Raw genomic sequence first — 22,230 nt, forward strand, 5'->3', positions numbered from 1 at the left:
ATCTGAACTTTGGATCGGATATCAAAGTGTGTGGGGTTTATTGCATCCCCTTAAAAACACGACATTACGAGACTCTGGTCCAGCTTTTATAACGTGTGGTTTTAAATGCAGGTTTGTTTTATCTTATCTTATACATTTCAAGGATGTAGACTAAACATGAGGCGGCCGGTCAAACAGATCCAAGACGTCGCTGCTGAGCCGTACATCTGCACTGCTTCTTCTCTCAGGACTTCGTTCTCTATTGAGTGACAGTTATTACTGGATTTTTGTATTTGCTGTTTTTCAAAGTTGCTCTTGCAAGATTTTAAAAAAATCTTGGAAAAAAATCGGACAAAACCAAGAAACTCCTGATATTCCTGCTCTTTTTAAAAATTATCTGATCTTTCTCCACTATTATCTTTGGCACTTCATTAAAACCAGTCTTGTCATAAGGTTTCAATAATAATCCAAAATAAACAGATATGTCTAATATGGAGAAACATGGGGAACTTTTTTTGTTTCAGCAGAAAAACATTTAAAAAAAAAATTTAGAAAGTAAAATGGCAATAAAATCCGCCTCCAGCGGCTTTTTGGCTTCGGACCGTTCAGTTTCTACAAGGCTTTCACAATATATGTAAGAAATTGTTCTCAAAAGACTCAAAAGAAACCAGAAGGAGGTTATTTCTTGAATCCCTGGAGATACCGCTCTCCTCTGTTCTCTGTAAGATGAATTGTAGAAGGTCAGAAAGTCTGGTGGTCAACCTGAGGCCCTCGATGACTCCCGAGGCCCTCGCTCAGCCTCCCGTTTGGGCCCCGGTGTTCCCGGTGTTCCCGGCACACACATCCCTCCCCCTCCCCCACCCCCTCCCGGATCCTCCACATTAAAGGTCGTCGGACCAGCTCTCCTCCAGAACTCTGTCTCCTCGCCATTTCCTCTTTCCCGTCCGCCAGCTCCCCGTTCTTCCTCTTCCTGTGCTACCTATTTGGCCCAACTACACAATCTGCTGTGTGTGTGTGTGTGTGTGTGTGTGTGTGTGTGTGTGTGTGTGTGTGTGTGTGTGTGTGTGTGTGTGTGTGTGTCACCTGGCTGAGATCCCCCCCCACACACACACCTCCCCCCCTCCCTCTCCCTCTTCACTGTCACGGTGACCAGGAAAACTTTGTTGTTGGAAGTCAAAGCTCGGGGAAAGAAACGGTCGTAATGTCGTAATAACCCAAATAAAACATGATTTCAAACCACAACCGCTCTCGAACTTTAAAGGTGCCGAATGCAGGTTTCTTTAAACACTTACGTCGTGTGTCCTTCAGGATTGTCAGTTTTATCGACCGTCTAAGTAGAAGTTGACATCGGGAGGAGGTTGGGGTGGACGGATGGGTCGCCAAAACATCAACTTTCAGCTCTGGACACCAATGTTTCTGTCTTTCCATCCATTTTTCTTCCATTTATCCGGGGGTCGGGTCACCGTGGCGACAGGTAGATCCGGTTAGCCCCCCCCCCCCCTTCCCGGCAACCTCTTCCATCTCCTCCTGGACGATGCCGAGGCGTCCCCAGACCAGATGAGATCTATATTTGCTCCAACTACTCCGAGGTCCACCTCGACTGGCGACGCTGCAAGTAGGCGCAAACATAAAATTAATTGAATAATCAGCCACGGATACATGATGCAGCTGTTTGAGGCGGCGTCGGACCGGTAACTGATGTCGGTGTCCAATCGGTGCATCTTTTTGTTCAGAATATGTGGAAAACAAAAACACCACCACAGTTTTTCAACACTTTACCTGTTGGTCATTTAAAGTCTGTTTCTTTGTGTTGAAGGGAAGTTTCCCTCTCGGTCGGTCCGGTGTTGAGAGCTTTCTCCTTCAGCCTAATCTCAAATCTATCACACAATTTTACCCTCCAAAGCACAGATGAGAGCCACTGAAAGCCATATTTATTGACCAGGACAGAGCGCTGTGTCAGCGTTTGTTTTCTGCCTTCAGATTGACGACTTCTACTGCCGGAAAAACACCCAAAACACCAGCAGATAATCCAACAACGTATTCCTTTATTACGGCACATTTGCACCTTAAACTTGAGTGTTATTCACAGGGTTTTTTTATTTACATTTTTTTCCTTTACATTGGCTCTCTGTTATGAAGCTTCCTTCAGAGCCAGAAAACCAGAGCATGACCTGCATTCCTGCATCTTTAAATCTCTGTAATCCCGTTCTTCAGATTACACTCAATCACTCCTGTTTGCAGTTTGCAGTTTACATTTCAGGACATGAAAACTCATGAAAGACCACTTTCTCCTTCTCTTCCTCTCCTCATCACATCTTTTTTTGGCTCTACAGTACAGAGTCAGTGAAAAAAATATAGTTTTATTGCTAGAAAACTTTCACAAACTGGATTTCATTATGTTTTTAATACAAAAAAACTGTTCTACAAAAGGTTTAAAATACTTCATGTATCCACCATGTGAGTTGGATCTGCTCTAATATTTAATGGGTTCTTCTTTGGGTCACGATGCTCCCCTCCACCAACTTTCATTAAAGTCAGGCTGGTAGTTTTTCCATATTACTGCTAACAAACAAACAAACAAACAAACAAACAAACAAACAAACAAACAAACAAACGGCGCCAAAAAACTCCTTTTCGACAAGAAACCAGGTTTTTTTTTTTTTTTTTTTTTTTTTTTAGGAGGCAGAAGTCTGGACGGACAAAGTAAAACTATCTGCATGTGTTTTGTAATGTGAGTGATTGAGGTTTGTGTCACGCGGAGTATTTTGTAACGTAGCTGCTGGATGTTTGATATTCTGCTGGAGGACTCCGGTCCGGTCAGCTGATCGCCGTCGGACCACCTGTGGTCTCCGGCTCTCTCCCTCTGTGCTTTCAGTTCACCAGTCTATCCCCACCATCAGCGTGGCGTGGGCGGGTTTGTTTGTTTGTGCCAAAGTGTGTGTGTGTGTGTGTGTGTGTGTGTGTGTGTGTGTGTGTGTGTGTGTGTGTGTGTGTGTGTGTTTGTGTGTTTGTGTGTGTGTTTGTGTCTCTCTTTCATGGACTATCAGAATCATCAGCAATCTCCTGCATCGTTCTTCCCCTGATTGAGCCCAAGTCGGGGGCCCCTGTCTGGGATAGCTGTTTGTTCGGCCGTGTGTGTGTGTGTGTGTGTGTGTGTGTGTGTGTGTGTGTGTGTGTGTGTGTGTGTGTGTGTGTGTGTGTGTGTGTGTGTGTTTGGCTGTATTTCCAGAACTCTGTGTTCCTCAGGATCACAGATTAGCCCGTACTGTATTGTTGCTCTGTGTTTGTGTTCGGCCAGGCGCCTCAACTACAGGAAGACCCACTGTAAGCAAGGAAAGGTGTGTGTGTGTGTGTGTGTGTGTGTGTGTGTGTGTGTGTGTGTGTGTGTGTGTGTGTGTGTGTGTGTGTGTGTGTGTGTGTGTGTGTGTGTGTGATGGGTGTTGGCAGACTGGTCTTTTCTTACCCTAAACCACCTTTATAGTCGAAAGTAACACGATTTCTTCGCCGACCTGAAAATACACGAACTTGAACGTTATGGAACTAAAACGACAACATTTTGGAAAGAGAAACATATTTTATGAAAAGTAAAAAAAAAAAATATATAGGGAGATATATTTATGTTTCTTCCAAGATTACTTTTCCATGTTTTATGAGGTTTTTTTTTACCCTGGAGAATATAATAATAAATGAAGACAAATCACGACATTATCAAGAAAACAAACTCTAAATGACACTTGATTATGGAAAACTCTTTAATATACTCCAAAGGTACATTTTAAATGATATTCTTCATATCTTAGTTTTCACATATCTTGCTAACTAGATAGCCGCTCAGTCTTTAAGATTTGTGGTGATAAAACACATATTGTAAATGATACAGTATATCTGTGTGGTTTTTTTTTTCTTTGTGGACAAACTAATTAGGATCTTACATAAAAGTTGAATATTTTTAAGTTTCGAGGCAACAGAAGTCAACTTCTTTCTGTGTATGTTCATTACAGACAGTCATAATTCAAAACAACATCATGTTCCTGAGTTGCGTGCTAAGCTATCGGCTAAACACAATCCTGGGTGACAGAAGCGAACCGTCCCTTTAAGAGTGGGCGTGGCCAAATGTTCAGGCTTCAGCGAAATCTGTAAATCTATTGTCGGTAAGAAGGATGGAAATGACGAGGAACTGATTGGGAGGTTTTTTAGGTACCAAGCGGGAAAGCAAATGATCCGTGGAGGGCTTTTACACACACACACACACACACACACACACACACACACACACACACACACACACACACACACACACACACACACACACACACACACACACACACACACACACACACACACACACACAGTGACACCTGCTCTGGTTACCGGATCTGTTTCCTATAAGCACTTCTTGGCCTGTTATCACAACAATCACGTGGACGGCAGGAGTCGGCTCTCCGTGTGCGTTCATCTGCACGTCTTTGTGTGTTTGTTTGTGTGTGTTTGTTTGTGTGTGTGTGTTTGTAATGAGTCACTCCAGACCTGAACCAACAGTTTGCCCTTAAGAGGAGAAAAGTGAAGCCGTCGGATCAACCTGCTCTCATTTAATGTGCCCTGCACTCTTTAGCTTTCAGGTGTTTCTGTCGGCCGGTTTAATAAAGTGGAAACGAGGACTCGGTGTGGAGCGGTGAAATGTTTCCTGACTGAGATCCAGAGATGTCAGAACAGAAGATAAAAGGAACAGGTCTTCAAATGGATCCGAACATCGTCGACACTTTGAACCTCGGTGCTGCGGGCAGATTCGGGTCGCTGATTTTTAAAGTCCAAATTGAGGCTGGCAGCTTTTCAGGAGAATTTACTGGCACATACGACGTGTGCTGGAACAGAACAAAGTCAGCTGCTCGGGTGTCGGTGCAGGTAAAAGTAATCATAAAACCCAAAGAAGAAAGACGAGTCACGCGCACCTTAAAACCACGATGGAGGCGGAGAAGCAAATAAAGAAAGAGAAAAAATATTCACGACTGAACTTCATAAAAATGCTAAATAGGAACCGACAACATCCGGTTTGCGTCTATTTGATGTAAAAATGCTGTAAACAAAGCAAAAATATGTATTTAGAGTCAGAAATACTGAGTCAGGTCTGAGAAAAGTGAATTTTTTGGCCTTTTTTATTCATGTTGTTCATACAAATCATTAAAGTTGCTGCAGATTTTCAGTAAACCTGAAGCTTTATTATTATTATTATTATTATTTAGAGAACGACGACACCCTCAGGAATAAAACTAACATGTTTATGACCCCAAAGAATACAGATGTTTAAACGTGTAAAACTCAGATCGCATTTAAAGCGGAGTAAATTAGATGCTGTAATTTCTTTTCACAGTTTGCATAAAAAAAAAATCAAAGAACATGAGGCTCATTTTTTAATTTAGTGAATCACGGAGACTTTGAGGGAAGTTGATCGGAGGAGCCGGAGGGTTTGGAGAAAGGAGGAAGGTGAAGAAGTGCTCAGGGGGGGCTGCCACCTTCGCTCCAGAACCGAGGAGGAGAAAATGAGTTTGACTTTGCGCCGGGAGCTGCAGGAAGAGAAACATCTGGCTCAGCTGGATTGGTCAGATGTGAAGCGGCCTGTCAGGTGACCTCTGATGCTGCTGGACGGTTACACGACCAGCTATTAAACATCAGCTGCACCTGCAATTAGAGACTTAAAAGGGTCAATTATATTCCACTATTTGAGAATGTGGGTGCATTAAACGGATAATTATTATTAATGGGGAATGATTTGTAGGTATCGTCATATTTTTCTTTATAGAACTTAATTTGTTTCAAGATTAAAGAAGATTAAAAAATACCAAAGTTTTTTTTGTTTTTTTTTACCTGAGAAACAATATCACAAATCGTATTTGCTGTGGCTGAATTTCCTTTTTTAAAAAATATATATATATCATAAAATAAAACTTTAACAACAATGACAAAAATATTTTTCACCTTAAGCTTGTTTGTAATATAAAAAAAAACCTTGTAACTCCCATTTTATTTATTACAGATTAATTCCACTTTTCCCTTCCTTTGATCGGAGTTACGCTGCTGTCTGGGATAGTTGGAATAAAAAGTCTGCAAGGAAAGAAAGATGAATTATTTTTAATCAAATGAAGATGAACTTAATAGAAGTAAATGCGTCCCCTGCAGAAAACAGGCATTAAAAAATAAGACCTTTAAATGTGCAAACAAATGCATGAAGTTTACATTAATCCCAAAAAGCATCGACAGAAAGTTCCATCTGAAGCAGATAAGGTCGATAATTTAAGAAAAATATAATTACAGTGTGGAAATTAGAAGTAAATGACTCGTATCTCAACATAAATATAATTTGAGATGTCATGAAGCCACTATTTGAGAATTTACTGTCAGAAATATGTAAAAATGAAATAAATTGGAATTAATACATCATGTTTTCTCATGAGGCTTCAGACGTGTCAAAGATGTTTGAGGATATTGAAAATGTCTTTTTCAGTATTTAACAAACACATTTAAGAGATTTAAACTAAAAATGTCCCTTAATCTTTGTGTTCAGGCTAAAAAAAAAAAAAAAAAAAAAAAAGAAGAACTTTAAACTCTCAAATATCCACATCAGCCTTGGAGATGCGTGACGGTCTCGAGCTTCTTCTTCTTCTGTGGTTTTACAGCCGCCGTGTGCTGCAGTTAAATCCTGAAGACGGTTAATAAACTCTTGAACTCGTCCTTTAATATCATCTGAAGCATTTCAGCCAGCGTGTGAACACAGATGTGAATCTTTATGGGTTATTTACTTATTTCTAGTTCTAGTGTTTTTATTGACCCGGCGGAGTTCAATATTTTTTTGTAGCTTCTTTAAGAGGACGACGTGGTGACAGAGACTCGGAAATAAAATAAAAATAAAAAACAGGAAGAAACACGGTGAGAGAAATAAAACTAACAGACGGAGCGAAGCAGGTAGAAAATACATAGCTGGCATTCTGTGAGAGAAGTGAGAGAAGTGAGGCCGTCACTCTAAACCACAGGGAGTCTCACACACACACACACACACACACACACACACACACACACACACACACACACACACACACACACACACACACACACACACACACACACACACACACACACACACACACACACACGAGAGTCAGAAAACAAACGGTCAGTGAACGTCTCAGCTGGTTTTGTTCTCATCGATATATTAATGATACCTTGTAATGCAATGATTTCTCTGTCTCATAAGTTAATATGCTGCATATATTGATCTATTTAAGGACCGTTATCAGCCTGTTAATAATAATGTTGTTCAGTCTCTACACACTAGATGAATCCAAACAGATAAAAACAGTTTGTGTGTAAATCTGTAAAATTGTTTTTTAATGAAGGTTCAGTTTAAAGAATATAAATGTCCCACTAAGAGGAGAAAAACTCTGCTTGTCCTTTTATTCCACCATTTAATCTTATAAAAGACTTCATGTCACAGGCTTCACAAACACAAAGAGAACTTTTCAGAAAATTGATTTTGTCCAATCGGCCATTAAATTCCCCAAAATATTTCATGTACAGTTGAATTATCAAGTCATCATGAAGTCATCGTCACGTTTTTTTTTATTGAAATATAGATATTCTGTCATCTGCGTTGTGGTTGATCTTTCTGTTGCTAACTTTTTTTCTTCCATTCATTTTCTCCCATATTGAAATTAGTGTTTAATTTAGTAACTTTACCAAACAACAAACAATTAAGGACATGACATAGTCTAAACATCGTTTGTTTCCTCCAATCAGCAGCGAGTTTGAAATGTTCACGAGGGAAAAATCTGCAAATGAGCTTTTAGAGGAGTTTAAAAAGGAAATGAAAAACAAAAAAGGAGGAAAGAAGGAGAGAAAAGGTTTGAATTTGACCTCAGTGAATGCAGTCAGTCAGCTCTGACCTCAGGTGTGTGTGTGTGTGTGTGTGTGTGTGTGTGTGTGTGTGTGTGTGTGTGTGTGTGTGTGTGTGAGTGTGAGTGGAGAGGGTGGGGGGGTCGGGAGGGTCGGGGTCAGTGAGTCCATCACGAGGCTCGGTGCCCTGGTGAAGCGCTGTGACTCCCATTGTTTCGTATCCTGAAATAGTCTGCTGGGACCTGCAGCAACAATGGACCCAGACAATCAAAGAGTGGCAACCTCACACACACACACACACACACACACACACACACACACACACACACACACACACACACACACACACACACACACACACACACACACACACACTGATCCAGGAGCCGGTTGACTCGATGGAGTTGCTGCGGTGTGTCTGTTGGTCAGTAATGAGGCTGATTGTCAGCGGAGGTTAATGAGTTGAAGCCTCATGGAGACGAGCAGAGAGACACACACACACACACACACACACACACACACACACACACACACACACACACACACACACACACACACACACACACACACACACACACACACACACACACACACACACTCCACGAGATAAGATAATGGGGCTTCTGTACTCGGCCTCTCCTGCCAAATGTGTGTTTGTTTTGTCTGATTGTGTAGTTTGTGTGTTTTTTGTGGCCGGAGGGGAAACTATGATTTAAAATCTCAGCCGCTGACTCAGACGTTGTCGGAGGTGAAGCGGATGAAATTTGACAGATTCTTATTAAAGTTTAGTAAAGTTTCCACATCAAAGCAGCCGCAGCAACATTTCCTTTAATTATGAAGATATTTCAGTCGTATAATATTTGAGTTTTGTGGTCATGTGCTGAATATTTCAGCTTGTTTCTAATGCAAATCAAAGTATTTTCTAAAATAACTTCTTCATTTTAGGATGATTTTTATTGGTAAAAGTGTTTTTCTTTTGTTAAAAAGACTCAATAATAATCTCGTTGTATAGGGGACAACATCAATGAGGTTCCTGCACCCGGTAACATGAATAATTAATATTTGTATTCCAGATTATTTTGTGTCGCTTGCTTGAGGACGTTCAGGTGATTCCAGGTGTCGTGGGACCAAACACTCCAGAAACAATCCAGCAAACTGCTTTGTGCTTTTGTTGCTGGCCGATTGATGGAAAATAGTTTTAATGTCTCATGTTTCAGACGTCTCTGACATTCAGAGTGACTGTGATCATCTTCAGTCCATTCGAAGCTCTAAAAGATAAATAAAAAACACCTGACGTGCTCCGAAACACGAGTGATTTTTCAATATTGAAGCATTAGTTGCACAGAAATCGTAAAAAGTTGAAGAATCTCTCGGTTATTCAAGACGTTGAAGTGACGCGAAGTGTTTCTGACAGTTTGTCCTCGTTCTGTTTGTTTAGTCGTTCAGTATTTCATCATGTTTATTGAATTTGGCCCTTTTTTTTTTTTTTTTTTTTTTGAAGACCTTTTACACCGAGGCTCCACGTTTCTGTTTGTGATCAGATCTTATTTACTTTTTACTGTTTGTTCCTCTGTTTGTGCACTCTTACATGTTTTTTTTAAATGTATTTTTCTGGCCCCGCTTGTTGCAGATCTGCACGGATGTAATCAGGTTTGATAAAAGCTGCGTGTTCACCACGGAGGGAGGCGATCTAAAGTTCACCGAAGGCCGCACCTACTCGTGTTTCTGTCACCGTGTGCTACACGTCCACAAAGTTTCATTTTCTTCACTTCTGAAGACTGAAAAGTAAAAAAAAATAAAAAAATAAATAAATGTCTGTCTTGTTGCTGATGATTCATTTTACTAGTATTGCGCAACTTTAACTAATTTCCACGGCTGAGAAATTTATATCGCGACAAATGCAGGGTGGTTTAAAGTTTTATTGCTTTTTGTTGATCGTGCAAAATTCCTGTTTAAGAATCCAAAGTTTCCTCCTGAATGACGGGAAGAGTTTTCCTGCATTCGTCAGTTTGCATGAAACGTGTGCAAACCCAGAATGATGCACAAAGTGTATTAATCCTAAATCAAAACAAACGAAAGTCTAAATCACAATTATTTTATGAACTACAACTAGAATAAACATAAACACGGGTGTCACGTCACTTCACCTGCATCAAATCCCAGAAGCAGCCGGAAGTCACTTATTCATGCATTTATTTAACAGTGAATGTATAAACTTTATACAAGAAATGCAGCGCAAAGTCTTTTACAGCAAGAAAATAACATGCAGTGTTTCACATTCAAAGGAACATTTAAAAATATAGAAAATAAATCAAATGCACAATTATGAGACGAGAGATGAGCCCACAGACAGTTTTAGTGAAAATACTTTAATTGTGCATTTTGGTTTAAGCTGCAGACAGTTCACACATTTAAATCTCCTCGTTTGTCCGTAAATGCTGCAGTGAACTTGACGACTCCGTCACATCGTGTTCGTGATGTTCGATGAACCTTCGCTCTCGTCCTTCAGCGTGCTGCTTGTGTCGTTTTTCATCCGGCTGCAGTGCAGCCTTTCAACTTAAACCTGAACACTTTTTCTGGCTTCTTCAGCAGACGCTCGCTGGTCGGACACTAAATATGTGTTTCAATATGAATGTGAGCGCTCAGAAAGACAAACTCCCGGTGTGTGATGTCCTAATATGGATGTTGGATCACAGACTGAACCTCTGGACCATCTTCAGCTTTAAAATCCGACTTATTTCACTTCAGAGCCAGAAAATAAAAAATAAAAAACATATTCCTGGAAGATTACCCAGAGTTCTGCTGGCTGACGTTATCTGGCCGCCTCGTGTGTTTGTAGAAAGTATTTTTGATAGACTGAACGGTGGGAAAGCAGATTTCTGTTTGATTGTTGGACTAAATATTTTCATTCTGTGACGTCATTGTTGCTCCAAAAGCTTCGTCTGCGTTAACCAGAGGAAATTAAAAATAATCACCTGCTTCCTCGTCTTAAAAGCCGCGGCCCACTTTTAAAGTTTATTTTTTAAAACCTGCATTAAAAACCTTTTACGAGCGTTTGTCGACTTTCCAAAGTTCAGATTCACTTCTGATCTGCAGGTTTAATCAGCTGAATGAGGACTATTATTTAGATTTGGATCATTTTTCTGTTCAGAAGTTGAAGAAAATTTATTTATTTATGGTTTTCAGAGTGAAAAAAAAATGCATCTGTGAGTTCATTTTGGAAAAACTTAAAATACCTAATTTAAATAGTTTAATTTTATTGTGGTTTTGGGCTGTTGTTTGAGTTTGTTCTGAGTTTAAATGTTTAAAAGCATCAGTCGGTGTTTTCCTTTTCAGGTTTTACTGTCGATAAAATCACGATTACACTTATTTTCTAGTTGTAATCCACTATATTAAAGAAGTAATGAGATTTTCCAGAGAGTTTAACATTTAAATCCACTAGGAAGTAAAGCAGCTTCAGCCTTTATGTGTTTAGGACGATGTTCCAGTAATAAATGAGGAAATTCAGATGAACACCTGACTGGATATTTCCTGGGATAACCTGTAGTATTGTTTCTAAAACTGTATGTTGTATTTTCATGTTAAGCAAGTTTTTTTTTTAATAGCACTTAACTCGTATGTTAATTTTAATCAAGTTCTTGTATTTGTCATCGAAATGATAGAAGTAGGTCAAAGGTTTAATGAGTCAGAAGTACAATAGTATAAGTGTGTGTGTGTGTGTGTGTGTGTGTGTGTGTGTGTGTGTGTGTGTGTGTGTGTGTGTGTGTGTGTGTGTGTGTGTGTGTGTGTGTGTGTGTGTGTGTGTGTGTGTGTGTGTGTGTGTGTGAGATGGAAACTCTTCACACAGGAAGTCATTCACGTTCATATCTTACCTCTCTATACATCTCTGCTTCTCTGTTTCTGTCTTTACTCTCTGATGTTTACCTTATTTTTCTTTCCATCACACTGGAACAGTTGTTTACATCTTTTTTTTTTTAAACTGATCATCGCACACGGCGACCTGCACTGACTTCCTGCTGCAGCTCAGACGGGGAGATCCCGGAGAAAAGATCAGAAGTCAAAGACTTCAGTCAGTTAGACCTAAAGACGAAAACACCTGTGACGTCAGGTTGAACGTTGTTATCGGCACACTGACAGCTGTTTCTGTTGTTTGATCACTGACGGATATAAAAGAGTTCGTAGCTTCAGGTCTGTAAAATGGTTCCGATCCAGAAGTGTCTTCAGCTGCAGTACCAGTGAGTGCCACTAGAGGTCGGCTCCAAAAAGCCTCCGGCTCCATAGACTCCCATTCAACTTCTCTCATCAAATCCAAAGTGAATAAAATGTGTCCATCAGTTATCTCGGTGTTGTTAGCTAAAGTCACTCCTTCTTCTTAGTTTTCTGGAGGTCCATCTGAAAATAATCCCTCATTCATTAGAAAAGAAGATTCAAGAAGACCTGTTTTTGGGGGCGTGTCTGTTTGATTGACAGGCCTGAGGTGCAGTCAGGTTACAGCTATCGGTGGGCGGGACGTAGTATCGTCAGGTTTCCGATCAGATTGGTCAGATCCAGCGCTGGCTCCTCCCCCAGCTCGTCCAAATATGGTCACTTCCTGCTCCAAACCGCTCCGAACTAGCAAAGATGGTGACGGACAGAATCTGAACTGGAGGATTCATAACGTTCACAAACCAACGATGACATCACTGAAAAAGTTCACTCAACTTGAAAAGCTTTATTTTGGATGTGTAGGTTGAATATGTCTCGACGTGGTAATGAACCCGTGTGAAGTCGCAGGCTGCAGGAGAACAAACCTCTTCGCTGTGTTTCCACTGAAGGACGTTTTGTGTTTTAAAGTTGTGACGGAGCCGTGAAACGAAATGTGACAACGGTGAAAGGCCACATGAGCATTTACGTGACGAGGTTTCTTCAGTCTGCCGGGAAAATAAAAAAGATCCTCAAACAGTGAGTGGATTCACGGCGGGAGTTTAAAGTCCGTTTATTCCAAACAAATAACGTGTGAAAGAACCAAACGTAGGTCAATCTGAGGAGATTCATCTCTGCACAAAACTTTAAGAGCGTGAAGCACAAAGCGTTTTGTTTGTGTTGCAGGAGCAGCTCGGAGCGGCGGAAGGAGAAGTCGCGGGACGCGGCGCGCTGCCGGCGCAGCAAAGAGACGGAGGTCTTCTACGAGCTCGCCCACCAGCTGCCGCTGCCGCACACCGTCAGCTCACACCTGGACAAGGCCTCCATCATGAGGCTGGCCATCAGCTTCCTGCGCACACGCAAGCTGCTCGCCACCAGTACGACACACACACACACACACACACACACACACACACACACACACACACACACACACACACACACACACACACACACACACAAGCCACGCCCCCTTTCTCCTGCGCGTTCTCTGATTGGTCTTTGTGTCTAATTCTCCAGTAAAGTAGGAAAGTATTTCTTCTCCTCGTCGTAGTTAAAATTAGAAGACGCAGACCGATTGTTCTGGGATTCCTGCGCTGCGTCGCTGATTGGAAATGAGGTCAGAGAACATGAAAAGTTTGAACGACGTCAGCGGAGAACAACGCGGCTCGTACAAATACGGAACAAATAAACAAGAACTTTACCTGAACAGAGCTGCAAAACAGATTGTGCTCCACGGGAGAGGAGGAAGTGAGGCGTTAACCCTCGAAGGCCTGTAAACATCCGGATTGTTCTTCAAAAGTAAATCTAAATAATAATAATGAAATCAAATCTAAAGTTAAAGCAGCAATCAGGAACATTTCTGATATTATTATTATTTAAGTAAATTATTTAATGACTGTAGAGAAAAACGGAATATCTGTTGTGTAATTTCATACGTGCTTTCCTGTGATTTATATTTTAAAAACTGCTGAACAATAACTGAGCTCAAAGCCATTCATAACAACATGAACAGGAAAGTATTTCAATTCATACAAGATCGTATCTTTAGCTGTCAATCTTGACATTTTAATCTGCCATTAATCTTTTCTTTATATAACTTTTAATTTATTATTATTTTTTATTTTTTTATTGACTGTTCTACATTGTTCGGAGCGGAAACACTGATACATACAACCACAGCTTCCTTAAACAACCACGGCTTCCTATTTCTTCTGATTCATCATTAATCAGGAATTTCATCTTTTTTAAATTTTTTTATTTATACAGCAGCTTGAACAGTTTCACAGTTAGACGGAGAAAATCTAAAATAATCACAGATGAGGAAATTAATATTTCTAAAGCTCAATAAGAAATAAAAGTAAATAACAAATATAAAGCACTGAAATTATATTAATGTTAATAAACGTTACCTCCTGATAAGTTAAAATGCTTCTTTTTAAATACGATTTGAAAGAATATGTAATCAGCAAATTTTTGTTTAATTGTGAAAAACACGTTACAACAAAAATGCATTTTGTTTAAAGTATCCAGTGTAAAATCTTCACTGGTAAACACATTAATTAAGTTCATTTCTGTCAGGTCACAGGATTAGATCACAAACAACAACATCAACAACAAAAACACAACAACTGCATCTCGATATGGAAAAAGCTTCAGTTTCACATTCCAAGATCTGGAGATGTGTCTTCCTGTTAAACATCTTGTCGCCACACAAACACAATTTTGCGTGACCTGCACCTTTAAATTCATTAACATGTCCTGAAATTCTCGGACAGGGAGGAGGAGGAGGAGGAGGAGGAGGAGGAGAGAGTACATGAGGACAGCGGTGGAGGTAATGAGGGCAGTGAAGCGGTGGGTGAGGGAGGTGGAGGGGGTGGGGGGGTGGGGGTGGAGGGGGAAGAGGGGGGGAGATGCAGTTGCAGATTATTTTATCGAGCCGCTTTGATTGTCCCGTGATGGAGCGACAGATTGGAGAGGAAGCAACCAGCTCTGCCCATCGTTGGGCCGCTGCTGGCATCACCACCGCCAGCCATAACACCCGACCGCCTTGGCGCCACACACACACACACACACACACACACACACACACACACACACACACACACACACACACACACACACACACACACACACACACACACACACACCAGCAGGCTGTACTTGCAGCAGCACATATGCGAGCTGCTGTAGAGAAGGGAACACCTCGGTTATGCAACATAAGCTCATTAGAGGCTGAAGAACTTTGATGTACAGATTAGGAGTCAGAGTCAAGACGTGACTGGTCTATAGTTTCCTCTGAAGTTTGACCTGGATTAAAACAAATATTTTAAAATGCAGGGAGTTATTAGCAAAATGTGTTTGGGATGGAGAAATTAACATTCTGGGAAACAAACATCAGATATTATTAGAATAAAGACCTCATTTATTTTCTATCATCTCGAGACTCTCTCTCCACTCCGCTTCGCATTTCATATGTACACAGTTGGAGAGAGTCTGTCCACTCGGAGAACCGAGGTTACGACGTAACCACGCGTCCTCTATCGTCTGTCCACTCGGAGAACCGAGGTTACGACGTAACCACGCGTCCTCTATCGTCTGTCCACTCGGAGAACCGAGGTTACGACGTAACCACGCGTCCTCTATCGTCTGTCCACTCGGAGAACCGAGGTTATGATGCAACCACACGTCCTCTATCGTCTCGAGACTCTCTCTCCAACTGCGTACATATGAAATATGTAACGGAGTTTGGAGACACCCCCCACCCCTGTCCTCCCTCCCATCTTGCGAGTCCCCCCCTCAGCTCCCGGGGGTCCATGAGAAAGCTCCAGGTTCCCTCCCTGGTGGTCCGACGCGATCTGGGCCCGATTCCAAACTGGAGACCCGGGCCTCGCCGGGGGCCTTGAGAACCGCGGCTCTTATCTCAGGGAAGCACACTGGAGGAATTACAAGCTTCCCCATCCTCCCTCCCCCAACCCAACCCTCCCATCAACTACTGGGCTTTGTTGACACACACACACACACACACACAGAAACACACACAGAAACACACACTCTTGAGCTGCAGCCCGTTCAGTGCTAGAAGTGGAGGTTTTTTTGTACCAATTAGCAGCTTGAGGTTTTTGTGTGAAGATGTCGGGATGCTCTGAACATATTTCAGCGTAGACATCGTGACGTTCTGCCCGTGCAGCTCGGGGCGTTGTTCCTTAAGGGCCGAGGATCATGAGGAAGAAGCTCCACTGGTTTGTTTTGTCCCCGAGCCAAAAGCTTGAAGAAGGAAAAACAAGCCTGACATACACACACACACACACACACACACACACACACACACACACACACACACACACACACACACACACACACACACACACACACACACACACACACCCCGATGTCCATTTTCACGTTTTTAAACCGTCTCTCTCCTTCTTCCTCCTCCAGGCGGCAGCGACAGCGACGAGGACGGACAGATGGACGGCCTCTACCTGAAGTCTCTGGAGGGCTTCGTCACCGTGGTAACGGCCGACGGCGACATGATCTTCCTGTCCGAAAACATCAACAAGTTCATGGGACTCTCACAGGTACGCGACCACAAAAAAAAGATCTATATATAGATCTAACATAGAGACATACGTTTTCATAGTCTTCATGGTGAATGTACATCAGACAAAAGGATATTTTAAGATCCACCAAACATCATCAGCATATTACAAATTGTACGGACAAATAATATTTGCTTATGAACCACGAAGAGCCTGCTGTTATTTTCTTCTAGTTTTTCCTCAAAGCAGAAATAAACATTTAAATACTGAAAACATCCGTCTGCTCTTATTTAGTGTTTAATAATTGTTTTATTTACACTTATTTATTACAGCGTTATTAATGTTTTATTTCCTCTGGCTTTATCAACATTTTACTGTTGAAAATGATATATTTTATTGTATTAATCTGACTTTTGATTGCTTGAGTGTCATCTTTTATTGTTTATCTTTTATTATCTGAACTACCTGTCTTTTACTCTCTTCTGTTTTGAGGTGTGTTCAGGTTGTTTTTGTCAGTATTTACATTTGATTTATTTATTTGGTGCCATATCAGTAAAGTGTGAAGGATTTATTGTGAAACAGTCCGATCTTTTTAAACCTGTTAATCTCATGATGTCCAGTATTTAGTTTTAACAGTTCTTCTTCGCCTCAGACAGTTTTTTTCTGATTTGATTTGATTGATTCTGATATAAATAGCATCCTCGAGCATTTAAAAGCAGCTTCTGTTATTATTATTTTTCCGCAGCGTTCCTCGTAACATTCATTAAAACACCTTCAAACATCTCTTTTCTTTCCTCTCCCGGGATTTAAAATGTCTCGACGTCGGTTTCGCTTCATCACAAAAAAAAAATCTCTTGGGACAGATTTTTCTGATGTAAAGACGCCGAGCCGAGCAGACGCGGATGTAAAAACCGTCGGTCGGACGCGGCTGTTGTGTTTGGGAGAAATACCTCTCATGCCAGCGGTGTGTGTTCAGCGCAGACAGCGAGATTCAACTCTCAACACAATCGGCTTTCTTTTTTCTTTTTTTTCCACCCGTCTGGCAGCGACATGAAAAGCAAATCATGGAGGAGGGGAAGTTTACTGTAAACGGTGGAGCCACGGACTTTCTGTTTGTTTGTGTGTGTGTGTGTGTGTGTGTGTGTGTGTGTGTGTGTGTGTGTGTGTGTGTGTGTGTGTGTAGGTGACACACTTTCTCATGTTTGTTTGCCTGCTCACGTCTCAGCACCTAGTTCTTCTGTTTATCCCAAACGAGAGCCATTGTTGTTGTTGTTGTTGTTGTTGTTGCCACCACGAAGCAGCCCCGTGATGCAGAGTGCGACACGCAGAGAAACACGTATGTTGTAGTTCACCAGAGGTGTTTTGTTTTGTTTTGTTTTCCAGGTGGAGCTCACCGGTCAGAGCATCTTTGACTTCACCCACCCGTGTGACCACGAGGAGATCCGAGAGAACCTCAGCCTGAAGACGGCCGGTCAGCACACTTCTTCTTCATCACCTCGCAACAAAGATCTTTACAAACAAATCTGCCTTTTAACTTTCACATTCTCCTCTTTAGTCAAAAACTTTAAAAAAAGTTCACGTCTGTCTTGTTATTTCTCGACATTCAACGAGTCTAATTCAACCAGACGACGCCATAAAATCATAAATGTGCTGAGTCGTTTAAATCCCATTCTGCCTTTCAGATTATGGGATATATTGAGTGCAAAGTTGAAGTCGTGACCTCGCTCAGGGATTTCCCTTAATTGAATTTGAAACAAATTTCTGGTCCTGTTGCTGTGACGCGTGACCGCGGCTCCTTTAAATCGTCATCCGGAGCCGGTCGACACTCGTGTTGGTGCTCGTGTCACAGAAATTAGTCGACGGAAAACCAGGCAAGAAAAACACGTACGAGAGGACCGTTACGTAATCCTCAATATCTGATGAGCACGTGTTGAGAACAAACGGGAGGACACGGGGTCAAAGGTCAACCGGAGAGGAACCCAAAGACAGATACGGTGGAGGAGTTTTACGTGTGTGTGTGTGTGTGTGTGTGTGTGTGTGTGTGTGTGTGTGTGTGTGTGTGTGTGTGTGTGTGTGTGTGTGTGTGTGTGTGTGTGTGTGTGTGTGTGAGTGAGTGAGTGAGTGAGTGAGTGAGTGAGTGTGTGTGTGTGTGTGTGTGTGTGTGTGTGTGTGTGTGTGTGTGTGTGTGTGTGTGTGTGTGTGTGTGTGTGTGTGTGTGTGTGTGTGTGTGTGTGTGTGTGTGTGTGTGTGTGTGGGTGGGTGGGTGTGTGTGTGCTCCCGTCCTCCTGCTGCTTGCAGCTCTTATCCTCTTTCCTGCAACTCTACACACACACACACACACACACACACACACACACACACACACACACACACACACACACACACACACACACACACACACACACACACACACACACACACACACACTGAGCTGTGGTTGATGACTCCGATCAGCAGTGGCCACAAAACGCACAAACAGAACTACACTCCATATTTTATTAATCACACTCACTAATATATGAACAAACACTTTTCTTGGCTTGTAGAGATCTTTTTTAAATTTATTTTTATTATTATTATTATTGTTTATTGTGCTCAAGTGTAACTATATAAAGATAAAGAGACACTTGTGAGGGTGGAGACTGACAAAAGACACACTTCACCACTTGGCTGTGCGGCTGCTTGAACTTCGGCCTCGTGATGTAACAGCTCGGCCTAATTTCACGTCCTCTGTGGACGTTTTCCCGGTCACACGGGGAACAGATAAGGGGAACTTTAACTCTGACTTTCTTTTTCTTTCTCTCAGCCACAAAAGAAAAGAAAGCAAAACATATTTACAAATATTAGTGACGATAATAATACCAATTATGATCTTTTATTCTTTTTTGCAGTTTTTATGCTTTAATTTAAATGTTCAAACGACCTGAAAAAAAACGGGTTCGTTTTACTTTATTTAGAATTTACTTGTAATTCACAAATAACTAAACAAACAAGACTAAGCAGTAACAACTTAAAGTAAGGGCAGGAAAAAAAACTAAATACAAAAATCAAATTAGCAATAACTGCATGGTAGTGGAAAATGGGTTGAAATAAATATGATTAATAATAATAGTATAAAAGAACGTATGGTTTCGTAGTCATAACACATAAACAGAGAAAAGGGCTGAGACTAGTGATAATGATGCTGATAATAGTAATTAAAGAAGAAAGTAATAAAGCATTGTCTAAATGAAAAAATATTTCATTTATGTCTGTTTTAATTTAAGCAACAAAAAAACAACAACCCCGAAAGCCTTGTTTTTAAAGTTGCGGTTCAGATCATAAATGTTGATAACTGACGTGTTTCCATTCCTGCTGCTGTTTCTGTGTTTTTCCAGGAAGCGGCTTCGGCAAAAAAGGCAAAGAGCTCAACACGGAGCGAGATTTCTTCATGAGGATGAAATGCACGGTGACCAACAGAGGACGCACCGTCAACCTCAAGTCGGCCAGCTGGAAGGTAACATCTGCTGCAGCTGCTGAGCAACACATCTGCAAACATCTGCACTCGTCCTCATACAGACATCAACGTCAGCTGGACGCACATCGGACAATAAGTTTGGTTCATTTTTGAGCGAATTCTCCTGCAAAGACTGCTTTAATTGAATAATTGTGAATGCACGGAGAGGTAAAATATCCAATAAACCCACATAAGAAAACGACGATTTAAAGAAAAGGGAGCAAAGTCGACATCATTGTGTCACAGAAAAAAAAAAAAAATCTGTCTTCGTCCCTGAAATTTGTCTTTAAATCCAATTTTGTTAAAAACACAAAGTAAACATGAAACGCAACATGAAAAACGTGCACCTTTCCAGGTGCTGCACTGCACCGGCCACCTGAAGATGTACACCAGCTGCCCCCCGCGGGTAATGTGCGGCTTCAAAGAGCCTCCGCTCACCTGCGCCGTCCTGATGTGCGAACCGGTCCCGCACCCGTCCAACATGGACGCGCCGCTGGACAGCAAGACCTTCCTGAGCCGACACAGCATGGACATGAAGTTCACCTACTGCGACGATAAGTAAGCGCGAATCATACGAGCTCATTTAAATGCACATGAGTCATATTAGAGGCCGTAAAAATCAGACTATTATTTACAAACTATTATTTATTACTATTAATCTCTTAACTTTTTATTTCCTTCTTTAATCATCTACTCTGTAAAAAGTCAACAAGCTCAACAAATGCTCATTAGACGTTCAGAGAACCTTAGATTTTGTCCTGAAAAAAGTTATCTCACCTTTTATAAATGATGAAAAAAAAATAAATATTTATGGAAATAAAATCACCTTTAAAAGTTTGAAAAAAAAAAAAAAAAAAAGCACTTCTGGAATCACGTCCCTTAAAGAACCTCAGTAGAGTTCAACAGAACAGCTGCTTCATGGTGGAGTTCTGGCAGTTAAAACAACCTTTAAAGTCCTGCAAAGGTCACACACACACACACACACACACACACACACACACACACACACACACACACACACACACACACACACACACACACACACACACACACACACACACACACACACACACATGAAGGGGCCTTTCTGAGTGATTGCAGCGTGCTTCACTGAGTCGGTTTGACTTGGCAAATGTAAGCAACAGACTGAACACTCGAGTTTAATAAGAGTTGTTACGTATCACAGAGAAATGTGCCGACAGGCCTACACACACACACACACACACACACACACACACACACACACACACACACACACACACACACACACACACACACACACACACACACACACACACACACACACACACACACACACACACACACACACACACACACACACACACACACACACACACACACACACACACACACACACACGTACATTTCACAGCTGTCAATCAAGATGACGGCCGACGCCGCGTCACCGGGTGGGAGGGGGAGGTTCCAGGGATGTTCCCCTGTTGCAATGCGATGTCGAGTGTGCCGTCACCACGGCAACCGATGCTACACACGAAAACAGCTCGTCGCGGAACCGAAGAACCGATTAGTTTATTTCTTTGCAACCGGCACGAGGATGTGATGACAAAACACGCACGGTCCCGGGTCGGCGTTACGCAAGCGCACGCACGCAGACCTGTAATCTTATCAAGCTGCTCATGCGGGACAAAGGTTTCTTTCGGAGGGAGAGCGAACGCTCGCCGGTTGAACACGGCTGTGACGTCACCGCGCTGCAAACAAGGACCCATTTTTCTTTTCTTTTCCTTTTTTTTTTGTGCCTTTTTTCGGTGCAATTTAATCGCTGCCCAAATCTTCTCTCCAATTACGCAAATGAGTTTGTTGTAGGTGGGTTCGCCCTCCTGGCTCAGCGGGGACTTAGACTCATTAGAGACGGGACAGAAAGTTTTCTTCGGCTCATGTCTGGCAATAAGCGAGAGGTCGAGGAAAGGGAGACAAAAAGGGGAGAGGGAGGGAGTCCAAACTCAGATTCACACAAAACTCACTCTAAGTCATTTTATTCGTGCCACTGTTAAAGGAGCGGTGCAGGGAAAAGGTGAAAGTACTTTAGATCCCGTGTTGGATTTGTCCCTTCTGGGCTACTGTAGAAACACGTGTGCTCTGTGGGGAAGGACCTTCTCCTCACGGTAGATACGAAGGGATCTTTCTAAAGTCTCCAAAACACTAAGATTCTTCTTTGCTTCCGGACTTTCTGACTTTTTCCGTTCGGTTGAAACCAAGAAGGTGTGAACGAAGCCTCAGACGACGATCCGGACTAAAAGACCGACAGAGACGGCTGCAGTCCGGATCAGTCCGGATCAGTCCGGATCCAACGGAGGAACGAGGAAATAAAAGAAATCATCGTCTTCATTATTATAATTTGATGCTTTTTTTTTTTAAATTTAGTTTTATTTCCTTTTTCATTACTTC

General features: G+C 41.8%; 1 protein-coding gene across 5 annotated transcripts in view; it reads left to right on the forward strand.

Annotated features, from left to right (window-relative positions):
- epas1b (endothelial PAS domain protein 1b) overlaps window positions 1–22,230 on the forward strand; it is a 41,542-nt gene that overhangs the window by 5,706 nt on the left and 13,606 nt on the right. For all 5 annotated transcript variants that reach the window (XM_069709271.1, XM_069709272.1, XM_069709273.1 and 2 more), the window contains exons 2-6: window positions 12,952–13,142; window positions 16,207–16,346; window positions 17,691–17,778; window positions 19,685–19,803; window positions 20,159–20,361. In XM_069709271.1, coding sequence (XP_069565372.1) covers window positions 12,952–13,142; window positions 16,207–16,346; window positions 17,691–17,778; window positions 19,685–19,803; window positions 20,159–20,361 — 741 coding nt within the window. The remainder of the gene's footprint in view (window positions 1–12,951; window positions 13,143–16,206; window positions 16,347–17,690; window positions 17,779–19,684; window positions 19,804–20,158; window positions 20,362–22,230) is intronic.

The sequence above is a fragment of the Brachyistius frenatus genome, unplaced genomic scaffold (assembly GCF_029030835.1).
Source record: "Brachyistius frenatus isolate BFR_SWC_R1_liver_20210118 unplaced genomic scaffold, ASM2903083v1 Contig_82, whole genome shotgun sequence".
In the NCBI taxonomy this organism is placed as follows: Eukaryota; Metazoa; Chordata; class Actinopteri; family Embiotocidae; genus Brachyistius; species Brachyistius frenatus.